Raw genomic sequence first — 18,936 nt, 5'->3', positions numbered from 1 at the left:
ATATGTCTTTGTGTAAATGTTAACGTCTGGGCAGCTGTGATTTTAAAAGTTCAAAAAACAAATCATTCCAAAAACAAAGTTAAAAAAAAATCATCTTTTTGGCTATCAATATGCATGTACGAGTTAATGAATCCTATAGAAGATAGGAACTTATAGCAAACATTTGAAAAAAGATACTTAAATGAGCACTTTAGTATTAACAGTGTAAAGGACAGTAACATATTAGCATAATGAATTGTGAGAACTAATAATCAGCTCTTGGGCAAATCCTTCATTGCTTTATATTTGCTCAGTCAGCTCTGAATTTCCTTATGAATGCTTAGACAATGTCACTGAAAGCAGCCTATTTTGCAGTCAAAGCAGCTTTGTGTTACCACATTCAACAATTTGCATAACAAAACATAACAAAAAACCCCACACTGACAAACTTTGCATGTACTTGTTATAAATATCCAGTTTGCCTTTTAATATTCCAAAAGAAATAGTTTCATATTTGTAACATGAATTTATTAAATTTAACACCTGCCATGTATTTTTAAAATTAACATAGGAGGTATTTTAATTATCTCAGGAAATTGCAATCAAACATGTCACCAGACTATGAAATAGCTAGAGGAACACGAGGACAAACAACATGCTATGGTCACAATAAATGTCTGTTATTCACAGTACTTCAAATGTCTGTTATTCACAGTACTTCACTATGAACACATTTCTACATTGTTCTGCAACAGATACTTTCCTTTATTTGCTGTGGAGGATAATGTGTCAAAAGGAAAATCTGGCATGTTATATGTAAGATTTGAAAGTTTATTATCCAGAATACAGGAAACACCTGTAATTTGCACTGATAGCCCAGCTGTGTCTGCAATAAAGTAAGCTAGGTCAAGGATTCATTGACCCCAAATACTACAGGTACCAGGATATACAGTCTCTAACTTTGGAATTAGATTTAATTTTATTTAAAAACCTTTTACCATAAATATGCACTGAGCTGTATCTTATTTACAGACCTTTCCATTCTGCTAAAAGAAAGTGCAGTGATCTCAGTATCTGTTATTGCAAACATTCCACAATAAAAGTAATCAAAACACAATTCAGCAAACCCGTTAGTTGTAGTTGATTAAAACAACACAATAAAGAATAAATCTTTCTGGCAGCGAAAAGTATATTCTTCAAATTAAAATTAATTGAATCTGTAAGTAACGCAAGGCATCTCTTCTGGAATATGCCACATATAAGCATGCTTAATACTACAAGGATCCCAAGAGCTATAACCCTCTTAGTTCCTTAACGTTAAGCTCTCTCAGTTTACAGTCCAAAGAAATTTTTAAACATAAAAATCACTTTTGTATTATGTATCTTTAATACATAAAAGTGGTCTGCAACATGTTATCCAGACTCTAAGTTGGTGCAAAGTGATTTAAAACTAATTTTTTGTCCACAGGTTTTTTTAAAATAATGATTTCTCTGTCCTTTTATAGTTATCAAATCCTGAATAGGGACGTAAGCAAGTAGTCAACTATCCAATGAGTAAATGCTTATTGGATAGTCGACTAGTGACTCGACTAGTCGCATCTCCACCCCTCACTGCCTCTATAAGAGAAAGGGGGGGGGGGAACAGGATCTGGTGTTGGGCGGTAGCCAGCTTAAAAGCTGCTTCCCTCTAGCACTGTCTCCAGGGGGAGAAGTGGCAGGGGCACAACAGGGAGCTGGTGGCACTTCCACCTTTGAAATGTAGCAAGGGTTCTTGCTATATTTCAAAAGAAGCAGCGCTGCCGGGAGCATGGGGCAAGCTGGGGACTCAAACAGTCCCCCGCTGGCCCTGTGCTCCTGGAGGCACTTTGCTTTTGAAATGTGCGAGAGTCTTCTCCTCCCTCCCTCCCCCCCCCCAGCTCTTGTACATTTCAAAAGCAAGGAGTGCAGGGCCAGCAAGGGATTACTTGAGTCCCCTGCTGGTTGTGCTTTCCACGCCCTTCCGCCTTTGAAATGTAGCAAGAGCCAGTGAAGCTCTTGCTACATTTCAAAGGTGGAGGCTCCCTTATCGACTAATCATATAGTCGATGAAAATTACATCAACTGTTTGATTAGATATTAATCTAAATTTAACATCCTTAATCCCAAATCAATAATATTTTGGCATTTCAAAGAACCAATAAAGTAAACATTTCATAAATGCATAAATGATTAGAAGCCTAGGTTCTATTTTCAAAAGTGACATACGTCACTCATGTGACATACTACATGTTTTAAAATGGAACTTAGATACCTAAAATTACTGTGTCTTAGGAACAGTGTCTTTCCACTTTCCTCCATGCCACTTTTTATACAAGGAACATCCATGCCTGAAATGATCTGCAAAGCCACTATCCTTTCCAAAAAGGGCTTTTCAAGACTAATTTCTGTGACCTTTACAAGAAATCAGCTATTTAACAGAACAAGGGAGAGTCTGAGAAAGAGCATACAGTTTTTGACCCATAAGAATAATGCAGAATTTCCAAACACATCACTAAATCCTTTACATCATACTACATAATCATGTATTATCCTTTTTGCAGAAAAATCTTGTGTATTAAGAGTGATACTCTCATACTTTGATTCAGATGGTTTGATGGAGTTAAGACATGAGTAAAATCCTACACCACCATAATGCTTGAAGGATAGGTTCTTATGCTAGCAATTTATCTTTTTATCATCAGATAAATATATATTACTGCCATCTAAAAATACTTATTTACAAATTATGTTTTCTGGTCCTGGTTTTATTGATAAATACTAAAGGGAACTACATAAACTTTCCAAGGTAAGAACTATCTCTATCAGGGCCTCAAATGTGCTACAGCAATAAAATAATATAATTGCTGAACTCACGGTGATGATTCCAGAATGATGCTATTAGCCTGGGTGGAGGATGGAGATCTGTGATTTGCAAAAACTTCACTTGGTGAAGTGTGAACGACATGGTCCACCAAATGTCCAACTGAAGATGGACGTAAACGGGCTCTCTCTTGAGTAAATGCAGAGTTGCGACTAAATGTGAAAAGAATAATTAAGCATCTAGAAAATTCTTCTATTGACACTTTTAATCTTCACTGTCCTAAAACTATAAATGCACAATTTAAAAAAAAATATTTACTTTACTTCTAAATGTAAGCATACATTCATATACATTTTACTGAAGAACTTTAAACATTGAATTGTAATTCCATTAATTCATTTTCATTCAATTCCATTATTTCAAATTCCCAAACTCCTTTTATTACTTCAAAAATACTGAAACCAAATCAGAAAGAAAATGAAGAATGGTTTATTTATCATTTTGTAAAAGGAACTTTTGAAAAACCCTCTCTTGCCACAAATACTAAAAATGTGAACATGCCTCCCAAACTTTAAAGAAAGAAATTTTGCTTATAACCACATGAACTAGTGGATAGACTTGACTGGCAGTCGAGAGGATCTGAGGCGGTATCTTGCCTCTAGTGACGAGAATGGCAAAACTATCATTAACTTAAATAAGGCCAGGATTTCAGCTCTGCATTCTATTCCAAACAGTCCTCAACCTTACTTTGTAACCCCATGATAGTCACACTTCAACTTTCTGCTTCTGTTGTCCCATCTGAAAAATGGGTCCATTTATATTTCATTCATTTTTAAATGCTTTGAGATCAATGGATAAAATGTACAATCTAAGCATTATTATTAAATATTTTAAATATAAAATGTTTCAGATATTAGCATAACAAGTTGGAATAAATGTTCTGAAGATGAGGCACATTCAGTAAGAGGTCACTGTTTATGTAATATACAACTACAGTAAACTTCCGATAATCCGGCACCTTTAGGACCCAGGAGGTGCCGGATTATCAGATTTGCCGGACTATTGGAAGGGGGGGCTATGAGGGATCTGGGGTGGGGGGAATGATACCACAGACCCCTCATAGCCCCCTCTTCCGATAGTCCGGCTCTGCCCCAGGCGACCCCGATTCAGCCACTGCTGGTCAGTTTCAGCAGCGGCTGAATTGGGGACGCCTGCAGCAGAGTAGCTGGGGTGCTGCCGGGTTGGTCCGGTAGCACCGACCATTGGTGCGGCGAGACCAACCCGGCAGCACCCCAACTGCTCTTGGGGACGCCTGGAGCAGAGCAGCTGGGGTGCTGCAGGGTTGGTTCCGCAGCGCCACTCCTCGGCGCTACTGGACCAACGTGGCAGCACCCCAGCTGCCCTGCCCCAGCTGTCCCCAAGTCAGACACTGCTGATACTGACCAGCGGCTGACTCCAGGAAGCCCGAGGCAGAGCTGCTCTGCCCCGGGCTTCCTGGAGTCAGCCACTGGTCAGTTTCAACAGCGGCTGAATCCAGATGCCTGGGACAGAGCAGCTGGGTTGCTGCCGGGTTGGTCTGGTAGCGCCAACCCTTGGCGCTGCAAGACCAACCCAGCAGCACCCCAGCTGCTCTGTCCAGGTGTATCCAAGTCAGCCGCTGCTGAAACTGATCAGGGGCTGATTCCAGGAAGCCGGGGCAGAGCAGCTCTGCCTCCGGCTTCCCCGATTCAGCCGCTGGTCAGTTTTAGCAGCGGCTGAATCGGGGAAGCTGGGGGCAGAGCAGTTCCAATGGTCCGGCTGCCCGGAGCACTTCCGGGTTCCTGATGGTGCCGGACCATCAGGAGTGCCGGACCATCAGATGCTGGACAATTGGAGTTTTACTGTAGATAGTTCTCATTCAGCATCACTTTCAGCATTCTAAAAGAACTGCTTTGCAATTTTGTTAAAAAAAACAACCAAGAATTCTTTTAGTTCACTGAATAGAAAACAAGAAGCTTCATGAAGTTTGGAAAGTTAATTTTGCAGGGAACAAAAGAAATGAAGAAAAACAGGGAAATTAACCCATTAGTACTTTTTATAGCCTAGACGTAGAATACATTTTAAAATGAGGTATTGTATTATAGAACCAATATGTTAAATTATAAAAAGATTCCTGAATAAAATAATTATACAGCTGAGTTTTATTAATGTCATCTTTTAAAGCCATATTTATCATCTCTCATACTCTATAAGCACTGTCAGATATATTAGATGTATTGTAATTCTAATCTAGCTTTTAGCTATCATTCAAGAAAGCTTCTGGAGAAACTCTTCAAACTATTTATTGAAAAATATTTATTGAAAAATATTTATTTTTATAGGTTAGATGTTTTGAGATGTGTCTAGAATGATCATAAACCAAAGATTGTCAGCAAAATCAAAACTTCAAACACTGAATTCCACATGAAGAGATGTTAAGAGCTAATTTGTAGAAACTTCCTCGTTGAAAAGACCCCACTTTTTTGTTAATGAACAAATGTTTTGTTTTAACATAGCAATAAGGGACAAATAAGAGGTGAACAGACCATGACGACTGCAGACAGGATACTCTACTTACTGATTTGGGGTTCCAGGTGGAGATCGTGATGGTAGGCTCTGTGTTTCTAATCTGTCATCAGTCAGTGAATTCCTACTTACTACCTCCCAGTCCATCCCACTCATCAATTTCCGTGCCAAGGGTTTGCTTGGGGATCTACAAGAATGAAGTAAATAACTGATTTGAAATTGTATCAGGATAATGAAAAATTACACAACAAAATTCTGGAAGTTCTCTCAAAAATCCGAAGATCATGGGAGGTGGAAAGATAAAGATAAGATTACATGGGGGGAAATATAGTACTTTCAATATGATTTTATCATGCTGTATTTCCTGTTTTTGCTACAAGAGAATTTACCTTTCCCTGCATAACATAATAGCTACAAATGAATATTACTTTACATTTATTTATTTAAGTTAGTAAAACAATTAGGATGACATACTAGCTGGTATTAGTAGGATTTGCTAAGATGCTTTCCATAGAACTAAACATGGTTAGGTATTTGGTATAGATGTATTTCACACCAATGCACCTTGCTTTCAAGTTAGTGTAGTACAAAGATTTCGAATTGGGCACAAAAGTAAGTATAAAGTGCAAAACACTTTGATGTTCTGAAGAAAGCTATGGAAAACTAACAGATGGAAATCACAAAAACAGAAATTTTATAAACTAAACACAAAAATGTATCAAATTTTGAATTAGAAAAATGTGATGCTTCATTGCAGCTAAAAATCTGAACATTTAAAACAGAGTTAGAGGCACAACTTTTCACATTCACAAGTGTGTTTGAATCATTTTAAAAAGGAGTATATTTTAGGACTTCATGACATTGATAATTTTCACCTCTTTAAAACAATATTGCTCTAACTACCCCAATCTTCAGATATTAAACTTTGAAAACATTCCTCCACTTTTTATAGGCAGTAACAGATGAAATAAAGGTGAATACAACTTTCTCTAAGATAAAAAAGCTCATGTTTTTTAATCTACAAACAGTGTCACTCAAGGAAAAAACTCACCTTATTTTTCTACATTCAGGTTCTGATCTCTTTGAATACTACTCTCTGCTACCATCATATACAATTGCACCAGCAATGTTTAACTTGAAATATTTTATTTTATTAACAGTTCTAGCATCAGTGTCACACCCACTTATGTTTGTTGCCTCCATTTCCTGTTCTTGTGGTAACTTTTTCTTCGAAATTTCCCCACTATAGCATGAGCTTTTCGATGGTGTGGCTTTTTGGTTTCTGACCCGAGTGCTAATTTTTAATCTCTATGTCTAACTCTACACAGTCTCTCTTTGGATAACTTTTAGGTATAATCTAAAATATTTTAAGTATTGATTTAGTTTTTCTTCTACATCACTTTAAGTGTTAAGATTATTCAAAATAACTTTCTAATGAGGGGAGGAAGTAAATCACCAAGCCATTCCGAATGATTGTATGGCCTTTGAAAGCTCCCTTAGAATTCTCAATCTAGATGCATCAGTGGATGAGTTTTCTTCTCTATTAAAAAGAATAGCCATCTGTAGTGAGGCAGAGTGGCCTCCCTCTAGACTTGAGAAAGAGACCTCTACGCTGGCCCCTGGTGGCTGGAGCCAGACCTGCCCCACCCCACTCACTGGAAATACAAGGATGGGGCAGGAATCATAAAGAGAGGGCCCTGCAGCTCAGTTGGGCAGAAATCTCTGAAGGAAAACAGACCTTTCCAGTCTGCTGTCGACCACTATTACCTGACCCCACACAGTGCAGTGCCCTGCCTTTGGGGGCAGACCAACCCTAGGGAGAAGCTGCTGGAACAGTCATCAACATTGTGTCCTGAGGAGACAGAGGACTCAGACTGAAGAATCCCCTCTTCAGAATGTGGTAGAAGTTCCTCCAGGAAGCCAGACATTAGTCCAATTTTGTTTCTGGGGCAGGGTTAGCCACTGACCCAGGGATGGCAGGTGGGGTGTTGGCATTTGCCCCCATAAGCCAGAAAGCCTTTGCTTGGTTTGTGGCTTCTGCTCAGAACCCGCCACAAGCGTGTGAGCCTATAACTGTGTGTTTGCTGGCTGCCTTAGCCAAGAGGTTCAGGCTAAGTCCTACTCCCTGCTCTGTCCCATCCAAAAGGCAAGAAGCTAAGACTGTTAATTACTCCCAGCTAGAAGGCTGGGCCTAATCATTGCTCACAGCTGTGTCCCACCCAATGGGGTGAAAGCATCAGACTGCTGCTGCATGTTACTATGCAGCTACAGCTCAGCCCTGCCAGTGAGACCTGAGCCCAAATGCTGCTCCCTGATACAGTAAACTGGGTTGGCCTCCCTTCCCACTTGAGAGCAAGGGACCATTTAGCAATACACTCATTTTAAGATTTAATCCCATAGTCTAATCAATCTGCAGAATCAGAGATGCTACAAGGTCCACGGAGTTGGGAGAAGGCACTACCTGAACAGGAATAAGGACTGACTTTTATACCTGCCCAGCCAAACACATAGGCAGAGGTGGAGAAACTCAGTATGGTAGCACAGCATGGAGGAAAATGAATAGCCAAGAACATTCAGCGATGAAGACATTCATTATATACAGTAGACTTCCGATAATCCGGAACCTATGGGACCTAGGTGGTGCCGGATTATCAGATATGCCGGACTATCAGGAGGTACTGTAAGATGGTTATATATATATACTGTATACATTATATACTGTATATAAAGTGTTCTTAACCCTTTTTATTGTACATACTGTATACTGTAATGTTTTAGTTTTTTTAAGCCTTTTTTACCCTTTTTGCTCAGTTCAGCTGCTGCCGCTGTTACCTTGTGACTCATTTTTTGCCGAAGCTCACTCACTCGGCTCTTGCTATTTTGATGCCAGACTATCAGGAGTGCCGGACTATTGGATGCCGGACTATTGGAGTTTTACTGTATTATAACTGAGGTGAAGCTATAAAGCTGCTACAACTATGGATGTTAAATTTAGTTTAATCAACTAATCGATTAGTCGATGGAATTTCCAGTAGGCTCTTAATACATTTAAAAAGCAGAGGTGCAGTGTCTAGGGTGGTCAAACTAATCGCTGACCAAGAGGCTGCCGAGGAGTGCCCTTGACTGAAACCCATATTGATACGACCACACACTCATCCAGGGGGGAGAAATCTCCCCCCAGCAAAGAATGTCCAGTACTCCTAATTTAGCTCTCTCTCTCTTACAAGTGTAAATTATTTCAAACTCCCTTGTAAGAACTGGCGCCACAAAACGGACCAGTACAATTTGGCATCTTAGATAAGAAAGAGGATACGGGCCCCTAGGGAGTATAAAGATGGGTCCAGCAGCACACACACTCTGAGCGTCAATCTACCATCTATCTGCTGGTCAGGTTAGGTGTTTGACCTCCCGAGGTTCCATGGGGACGCCCACCTCGTATTCGTCTTTCCGAGGAATTGAGGGACCGACCCTGGCCTGATCCTCTGGAGTCAAGAGGCACAGAAGGGGGTAAAAATTGTACCTGTATGTGTCCTTTGTTTAAGTATATACATAGCGTTAGATCTCTTTAAAGATTAAGCTATCACTTGGTACCATTATTTTCTATCCTCCTTTTTCCTTTGTAACCATTTTAAGATCTATATTTGCTAGCAGTTAAGAAGTGGAGCAATAGCCATTGTAACCACATGCTTTATAAGCCTTTTTAATAAACCTGTAACTGATTAAGTTTTAACCTGACTCCTTCAGTTGCTGTAACAGAACCAAGCACAATTTAAAAGAACTTCAACCGGTCATAAGGGACAGGTATAAGGGGAGCTTGAGCGTTGGATCGTGTCGCTTCCAGAGGACAGATCCATTGGGGCATCTCTCAGTCTCTCTGGCTGCCCACTGCGAAGGGATCATGTATCCTAGCAGTTAAAATCTGAGATGTAATAAGCTCTTCCTATAAACTCTGGGACGTCTGTCAGCCTGTTGGCTGCCCTCCGCGACGGGACTCCGGTCCTAGCGGTAAAAGACATGGACGTTAAATTCTGGGGCGTCTGTCAGCCTATTGGCTGCCCTCCACGACGGGACTCCGGTCCTAGCGGTAAAAGACATGGACGTTAAACTTTTCGGGGCGCCCTTCAGCCTCCTAGGCTGCCCACTGCGACGGGACCTTGTGTCTCAGCAGTTAAAGACTTGCGTGTGAGTCACACACACACACACAGCCCTGACCATCAGCTGACAGGGTGGCAATGAAAGTGCTCAAGTTAGCACCATGCATAGGCTTGGTACATCAAACAGGATCAGAGGGATAATGGGTGCTGTCTGTCTGTAGCGGCAGTGTACATAGAGCCAGCACTCCTAGAGTGGGATTCATCTGTTTCATAGCTGAAGAGTTTTTGATTGTCACAAGGAAGGCCCTCAAGTGTGGTTTGGACCTCCTTTGGGAAACAAACTACTGGATTTAAACAGGAGTCACGTTGGTGAACTAGTCTAAAATCCAGGGAATGAGACATAGTATTAGTGGCATTGACTGCTGCCTGAAGGTGACTAACTTTGTTCTCATCCAGATGGCACTAATGTCCTATATAGTGGGGGCAGGAAGACTTGAAATTCCTCATTTTGTGTAGGACAAGAAGTCCTATTTTGCCAGAATGATCTGGTAACCGGCAATGTGGAATTGTAGACAATCAGAGGAACAGACCTTGTGGCCAATGAGGTCAAGGTTTTTCCGGCTCAGTCTGAGCAAGTGAAATGGAGATATTCCTGGTAAACACAATCTGTGGTTGCCCGGACTACCAAGGAGGTTGGAGGTGGGAGGGAACAAGAAGTTCCCTTAGCTAGAACAAAATACCTGCACTTGGCCTGTTTTTTGAATGGGGGTGCAGGAGGCTGTGATGAACCAAACTGCTTGTGCCAGCTGGAGAATGCAATCATGTATGGGCAATGCAGTTCAGGAGTGCCCAGCAGGCTGCAAAATGTCTAAGAACGGATTGTGACGGTCCTTGACCTTTTCCACGGGGACAATGAGCACCATCGTCATATGATGGAAAAGGCTCTGGTATTGGACATGGTCCTCCAGAGGAGAGTGTGCAGGTGAGATGATGGCATCATGAGGAGACAAATAAGCCCCATTCAGGTCTGAGGGAGCTGTCGGTACAGGACAGAGGGTGCTGGAAAAGTGGGGACTTTGCAGGGATCCCCATAGACAGAGAGGGGATCAGTGGGAAGTAAAGATGGTCGGTGGTGTAGGCATGAGGTGCCACAGTGGCAGCAGTGTCCCAAGCAGACTAGAATGGCCAAATATAGGGGTTGTCTGGCATGGGCGGTCCATGCGCGTAGGTAAGCTATGAGTTGGCTGATAAGCCAAAGTGAGACAGATAGGTTTGCTGGTGCCAGTTGTCATTCTGACAGATCAGAAGGGGCATGTGTCTGCATTGCTTCTTTCATCAGGAATATATGGAGACAAAACTTCTGAGCTTCTTGAATCCAGGACAGAAAGGAGCAGCATACAGAGCAGTGAGCTGGGATATGCGCTTTGCCTACACAATAAAGGCAGTGTTGGTGTTAGCTGCTTACAGAGGAGCGAAGGCACGCATGAAACGAAGTACTTAAAGCCAGCTTACTTGGGCATAGTCCCCAGGTCAGAAGATAGTCCAGCACAGGAGAAAACCAATGAGGGACACTTAGCTATCTAAAACAGACAACTAACTATGGTTATAAAAGAAACAAATGATATACGAGGCAAAAAGGAAAAAGATAGTACTATTAAGCAAGCTAGGAGCACTGAAGAACAGGGGATCTGACTCTGGCCATGCAGTTTTAAGAGGGAACTAGAACGCCATCAACATGTGCAACCTCTTAAAGCCCTGGACACGCCACATAGCCAACACAAGGTATCAATGGACACTACTATGAACTCTCTGGCTCTGGAGCATAAGGCACATTCACACCTATGTCTGGAATCCACAGAGAGACCAACACTTAAACAACAATCATTAGTATAAGGCAATCTACATACTACAGCAGAATTGGTGATACCTGCCCACTACCAGTGTGCTCTTATGCCATAGTGATAGACACAGTATAAAATCCCAGACAGATGATTTACTCATAAATCTCAATTAGATGGATGGATGGATGAGGTACCTGAATTGGATTTAGGGCAATGGAGACAAGTACTCTTCCATACTGGTGCCAGGGAATACATGTCTGTGTCTGGGGCTTTTAGATGCTATTCACAATATAAATATTGCCTTTGCTTTTGGGCCAAGCAATGTATTTTGATGGTCCACCAGAGATTAATGAATCTATGTATTTTCTCAAGGGCTGTATGGACAATATACAGCCAAGAGATCACTCAATTAATAGTTTTCAAGAACTTTCCAAATAATTTTGTTCTCATCTATTGATACTGTTGCTCCTACAAACTCTATTTCTCTGCTTTCTTTTTATAGGTCATTATGGTTGATGGATGTCTTCTGACAGATACATTTGAAGGAAAGATGATGCAAATGTTAGTGGAAGAAATCTTGTACCAAAGCTGAACAACTGCAAAGATCTTCTAAATACTTACGCCATTGCTGTGCAAAGGAAAAGAATCAGTATCCACACTATATCTGTTACAGGTAGTAAATAGTCTGATTAATATAGGTGCCTCCTCTTGGTAGCTGAATTAAATTACTGGCAAAGGATTTTTTTTTTTATTATTTTACCAATAGTTTTTGGTTGTTGCAATTCTTATCAGATATTAAGAATGGAAACATCCAAAAGTCAGTGAGGGAGCACTTTAACCTCCCTGGGCACAGAGTTTCGGACTTGCTAGTTGCCATTCTCAGACAGAATCTAAGACTGCAGAGACAAACTGCTGAGCTGGAATTCATATGCAAATTTGAAACCTAGAAGAAAGGACTAAATAAACACATGGAGTGGTTCTCACATTACAACAGATAACTTGCCAGTCAGGCACTTTCACCTTTTCACCACTGTTGGAGGAGCTTTATTCACTCTGATTTAATTCACACTGTTGTCACACGAAACAACTCAGCACAGATAATCTGACCAATTCTTAACATGTATCAAGTCTTCCTTTTACAAGTGAGACAACACTCAGGAAGCACATGGAAAAAAAAAGTCTAGTTAGGTGAGGAAGAGAAGAAAAGAGTAAATGAATTGGGGCATGAATAGCAGTGACCAAAAATAAAAATACATTACAAGTTTATAAATGTCTCCTTCTCTTATCAAGCTAGCTACATATGGAAGTAAGTACCTCTCTCAATATCTTCAGCTATTTAACAAAACTGCTAAAATTTACGACAATATACACTGTATTTTTCAGTTTGCTCAACAAGGGTAAGATATGCACTAATATTGTAGTTACAAATTTGAGGCCTAGTCCCAAGTCCACTGAAGTCAGAGAGTCTTCCCATAGGCCTTAATGGACCTTGGATCAAGATGCATAATCTTGAAGCAAAATTTCATGCAGAAAGTACAGCAATTATTAGAGGTTTTTATACATGTATGTGGCAAATTTGGTATTCTGTATTTGAACATTAATTATCTAGATCAGCCCCTTGCACTGAGTCAGGACCAGCTATAAGCAGGTGTTTTTTAGCCTGTTTTTAGAAACCTCTGCTTATAGAAGGGTTTCCCAACCTATGGGTCGGGACCCAAATATGGGTTGCCATTACATTTCAAAAGGGTCGCCAAGTGTTTCCCCAAGTGGCTCTGCCCTCCCTCCCTCCCCCCGTTTTTGAATTGCCTTGGGTCACCAAGTCCTCCTGAATTGTCAAAATGGGTCCCCATCTGGATGTCCAGTGTTGGATATAGGGTCGGAGTGTTCTGGACATCCAACACTCCAAGTCATCTGAAGAAGTGGGCTGTGCCCACGAAAGCTCATGATACCATCTACATGTTTTGTTAGTCTATAAAGTGCTACCAGACTATTTGTTGTTTTTTAAGTTTATCCTGAACAAACTAACTTGGCTACCCCTCTGAAGCTTATAGTTAGAAAGATTTTCCTAATATCTAACCTAAATCTCCTTTCCTGCAGATTAAGCCTCTTACTTCCTGTCCTATCTTCAGCAGGCAAGGAGAACAATCACACAACATCCTTTCTATAAGAACATTTTCATTATTAGGTGTACTCGGTCTTCTTTTTGCAATGGTTCACACGCTGTTATTTTTAACCTTTCTTCATAGGTCAGGTATTTTAAACCTTTTATAATTGTTGCTCTGCTCTAGACTCTCTCCGACGTGCCCATATCTTTCTAAAGTGTGGCATCCTGAATTGGGCACAGTATTCCAACTGACGCTCACTAGTGCTGAGGACAGCTGGACAACTACCTCCCAAGTTTTACATGCAATGCTTCTATAATTCATCACATCATATCAGCCTTTTTTGCAAAGAGACCACATTTTTCACTCATCCTCAATATTTGATCCTCAATATTCGATCCATTATAACCCAAGTTCCTTTTCTGCAGTACTAGCACACAGCTACTTGTTCCGTATTTTGTAGTTGTGCATTTGATTTTTCCTAAGTGTCGTACCTTTGTGCTTTTCATTATTGAATTTCATCTTCCTGCTTTCAGACCAATTCTCCAATTGGTGATAGTTGTTTTGATTTCTACTTCTGTCGTTTTATCCCATCCTGTACTAGCAACCTCTCTTACAGCATGATGCCATCTACAAATTTATAAATCAACTCTATATTCCCTTACACAAGTCATTAGTGTTAATGCTGTGAGTGTGTCACAGGGATCACCGATTCTGTGACTTCTGCAGCATCCATTACAACTGACCGAGGGGGCCACCTGAGGAACTCAGGAAGCCCTGAGTCATCAGCACCTGAGTTTGGGATTGGGAAGGGGTTCATGGCTGGGGTTTAGAGCAGGAAGCCTCTAGGCAGTGCTTACCTCAGGAGGCTCCCTGGAAGCAGTGGTATCTCTCTCCCTTAGTGCCTCAGTGGATGCACAGTCAGGCAGCTCTGCACGCTGTCTCTGCCTGCAGGCACCACCTCCGCAGCTCCCACTCGAGTGAGGAAGGGAGCCTGCCAGCCCTGCCAACCCTCCCCTGCTCCAAGTAACAGTGAAGATACCAAGCCGTGCATTGTCACTGCTTCCCCCCAAACATCCACTGCACTCCCAGGCTGCCGCTCTTCCCCTCCCCACACACACACGGTATCCCTTGTTCACACCCCAAAATTTAATCAGGGCATATAGTAGAAGTAAAGGTCAGATCATGTTCTGTACATTTTTATTTACTACCCATGATCTGTCCATGCTTTTACTAAAGATACCCCTGACTAAAACACAGCTTCACATATTACCTTTATCCTCTAGGTGCTTACAAATTGATTAATACCTTAGATATTAAATACTACATATTCCACTGCAAGCAGCCTATTATATCATCCTATAGCATCTTTCCTAATATTCTTGTTTTCATAACACACAACAACACAAGCCTGCTTTATCAGAACCAACTGTAATATCAACAGAAATGTTAACTGCCAACATTTAAAAAAAACCAGATCTATATAAAACAAACAAAAAAAAAGTCTAGTGAGGCTCAAAATTCAGAAGAGCAAGTTATAGGAAAAAAATTCACATAACACCAGCAAAAGTATGTGATCAAGAATTAGCCTCTATATTAATATGAAGGAACGAAAACTCAGTATTATAGTTTGGCATTTAGATGCACAATAGGTAAACGATGCAAAGATATAGGTCTCAGAGGAATTGTTTGTCAGCCCTTTGTACATATGTAGTGTATTTTACAAACATCTTACATTTCGTACCACTTTTCATTCTGAGAAGTCCCAGTGCACCTTACAAATTAATATGCAATCAATACATAGATTGCTTTATTCACCAAAAGCAAGTCAAATCTAGGATACAAGCACCAGATGTTTATCTGTTAAGAACAGCCCTGAAACAGCTTAGAATAGATATGAGGAAGAAAGTTGCAGTCAATTGAAACTGCAGGAGGGAGTTTAGGTTGACACCTGAATTAAACAAATCTATTCTTATGAATAGAAACTCAACAGAATGTTGGAGTAATCATACTCCTGACTTCACATTTAATCAAAAAGATAGCTTCCCAAGCCACAATGCCCACAGCACCCCGAGGCATTCGTTATGGAATTGACTCAAAGAGAAGGGTGCTGTCTACTGAAATTTCAAGAGTACGACTCCTCCAACATTCTGAGGCATCTATGTTTTCCTGGAGCCAAATACAGTATCTGCTGAACCACACTTAGCTTCTGAGATCTGATAAGATGACAACAAAATATGAACGGTGTGTAGTTTTCAACTGGTCAGAAATTTCTAAAAAGTAGTAACTGCACAGATGGTCTTGTACACAGTTTTACTCATTCACTATTGGTATTCTTCAAAATAAAAATCACATGTTAATAGACAAAAAAGCCACTAGAACACAAAGCAAAATGTTCCTATAGAGGTAAGCATTTAAGTACACAGATTGCAGTATTAGTTCTTCCCCCAAAAAAACAACCCACTGTAAAGATGTGCATTTATAAGGAGCCCAGTAAGAAACAAAAACAAAACACAGAGAAAGGGAAAACCTAAAGAAAAATATATTTAAGCCATACTACTGTTTCTATATACCAAAAAGAACATGGAAAAAATGCAACCATGGGAAAATATAAGCATGGTACAATGGTATATGTAATGAAGATCGCAATAAAATGAGTGAGAAATCAAATTATTCAGTTAATCAAAACTTACAGCAGCAAAGTTAATACAAAACAATTCCTTTTTAGGACAAATTTATTAGCCTCATTTATAAAAATACTTAGATATTAGTTTAGTAAACAAATTAAATAGACTAATTTAAAGAACTAAATATTTGACTGACTGATTACTCTTATTCATTTTAAAAACAAGTTGGCATCTTTTTCTATTAGGCCTTTAAAAAGACAACTCAGATTCTGAAATATTATGAACAGAGCTTATAGCGACATCTATAGTTAAGGCTACCTAACACTGTTAACGATAGAGGTTGATTATACCTTTCTTTAACTGTTCACACTGAAATTTCCCATGCCTTTTTCTTCCCCAGGCTGATTTTTTTAATCTATGCAGGAAGTTGCAAGCAAAAACATTTCAGTCATCTCAGAGTATGAAATTAGCAAAAAATAGTTATTTCTGTGAATGTTAATTATTTTTCTCATGTCCGTGTTTTAAAAGAACTCTAGAGTCTCAAAAGTTTCGGAGAAGGTACTTGAAATTGGTTCCTGGATCAGGATGATCTCTTTTGAGGATCTGTGAAAATCCACTCAGAATTGGCAAAGTTCTAAGTTTCTGAAAATTGTTGTCTACACAATCAGTACAGTTTATCAGAGGCTAGCTGCAAAAATTTTGAACAACTGCTCTGAGCCTCATGGAGCTACCTCTGTAGTGAGGAGATTCCCTGCCCAACACAATTCCATGAATGCCAATTGCACTGGATGCTCCTAACTCACAATGATCCCATTAAATTCTAGGCATAGATCTAGAGGTCCTGGCAAGGGGATTCAGTAGTAATTAGTCATCTCTTTGACATAACTTATGTTGCACTGTGCTGTACATTCAGAATGAAAATGCCAAGTTTAAGGCTTGACTGTACTCTCTAACCACTAACCACAATTTTCCAGGGTCTGATGTACACAGAGGATAACAGCCTACCAATGCTATCTGCTTATTCTTTTGTCTTGAGGGGTAAATGTTTATCCTTTGGATCTAAGGACCTAGTTTCCATATTCATCATGACTCAGGTCCATATGGTTCCACATGATGAAATACGAACATAAAAACAAAAGAATGGCCATTCTAGGTCCATCTAGTCCAGTATCCTATTTTAAACAGTGGCCACTGCCAGGTTCCCCAGAGGGAATGAACAGAACAGATAATCATCAAGTGATCTACCACATGTTGCCCATTCCTTGCTTCTGACAGAGACAAACAGAAGGACACCATTCCTGACCATGTCTAAATAGCTCTTTTTTGAACCCTGTTAAAGTCCTGGCCTTCACAACATCCTCTGGCAAGGAGTTCCACAGGTTAACTGCATTGTGTGGAAAAAGTTCTTCTTTTTATTTGTTTTAAACCTGCCACCTATTACCGGTAATTTCATTTGATGACCGATAGTTCTTGTCTTAAGGGAACAAATAACTAACTTTTCCTTAATTACTTTCACCACTTTTGTCATGATTTCATAGACCTCTATCGTATTCCCCCTTAATTGTCTCTTACAAGCTGAGAAATCCCAGTCTTATTAATTTCTATTCGTATGCAGCCACTGAGGACAGGAGCCTCCTTCTAGAGCCAGCATCCATATCATACCCCCTTCTACACTCCAATCCTCCTCCTGAACCACAACCCACTGCCCCAGCCCAGTAAAAGTGAGTCCTCATGTGGATGGAGTGGGCAGGGCAGGGCTTTGGGGAAGTGGCGGGGTAGATCTTGAGTTGCCCTTAAATTCTGAAAGTGATTATGGGCATAAAAACATGGGAGACCAATGGCCTAGAATATGGTGGTCATTACGGAATCCAGCAGAAAAATAATTATTAGAATTGCACTTCAGCTGAACATTTTGTAGTCAGCCAATTATGTTATAATTAATCATTTCTGAAGGCATTCGCGAGAGAAATCATAGCAAAATTATGATAGTATCAGGAAATAGTGCTGAAGCACATATTAGAAGAGTCTGACATTTTATGCAAATATTTCATAGGAAATTAAAATTTTAAACTATTCCAATAAACACATAAATACCCAAAAGAATGACTGAAGGTAAGAAACTCCTTACAGTAGGGTTTATTATTTATACTGAGCCCCTCCCTGCATTGTGCTAAGTACACTACAGACAAGAAGTCAGTCCCTATCCTGAAGAGTTTGCAATCTTTTATTTGCAAACACACAAAAATGAAGACAAAGTATCTTTTTTTCCTGTTATGAGATTCCCTGCCACGTCTTCCTGCCTGCCTCAGATAAAAAGATATGCTTTAGTATTCAAATTATAACTCCACAGCATAGATTAAACTTCACCAAAAGAGCAGCTCACAAGAGATAAATCCTGCATGTCCATTAATTTAAAAAAAATAGAGAAAAGTAGTTTATCTTAACATCTCCATCCAAATATACAGGTACTGGGAGAAAGCTTACTGAAGTGCACCACTGTGTCAAAATTATGACAAAGCAACCTTCTAAAATGCCTAAGTTGAAAGTATTAATTACCACATCATTAAATTCCATGCAAACAAATGTAAATGGCTTACCTGGCAAATACCCTGTCTTTGTTTGCTTTTTCTTTACCATACTGCACAGACTGGACCTCTGTCCTCCCACTGAAAGACAATTACAACATTGGAAATGTAAAAGAAAACTTCTCCACTTAATAAATATAGGCAAGCTGTACTTCCCTTGGCCTAAATGCTAAATTTAACTCTCAGTTACATTCAAGCCATCCCACTGACTTCAGCAGGTTTTAACTAAGGGTGGAATTTCGATTTAAGTATTCAATCCCAAGTCTCCTCTTTCACATTATAGAGTATGTTTTGTAACAGAGATGTGGTAATATTCATTCCATCT

The 18,936-nt window shown here is 40.1% G+C and overlaps 1 protein-coding gene across 2 annotated transcripts in view; it reads right to left on the bottom strand.

The window, feature by feature from the left end:
• The window catches only part of PTPN4 (protein tyrosine phosphatase non-receptor type 4), a 216,284-nt gene that overhangs the window by 58,924 nt on the left and 138,424 nt on the right, over positions 1 to 18,936 (bottom strand). For both annotated transcript variants that reach the window (XM_075933064.2, XM_006137719.5), the window contains exons 13-15: positions 18,624 to 18,692; positions 5,415 to 5,549; positions 2,872 to 3,030 (exon numbers count right to left, since the gene is read on the bottom strand). In XM_075933064.2, the coding sequence (XP_075789179.1) occupies positions 2,872 to 3,030; positions 5,415 to 5,549; positions 18,624 to 18,692 (363 nt within the window). The remainder of the gene's footprint in view (positions 1 to 2,871; positions 3,031 to 5,414; positions 5,550 to 18,623; positions 18,693 to 18,936) is intronic.

Source organism: Pelodiscus sinensis, chromosome 7 (assembly GCF_052426305.1).
Source record: "Pelodiscus sinensis isolate ZL-2025 chromosome 7, ASM5242630v1, whole genome shotgun sequence".
In the NCBI taxonomy this organism is placed as follows: domain Eukaryota; kingdom Metazoa; phylum Chordata; order Testudines; family Trionychidae; genus Pelodiscus; species Pelodiscus sinensis.
This window is presented reverse-complemented; position numbering and strand designations above follow the sequence as displayed.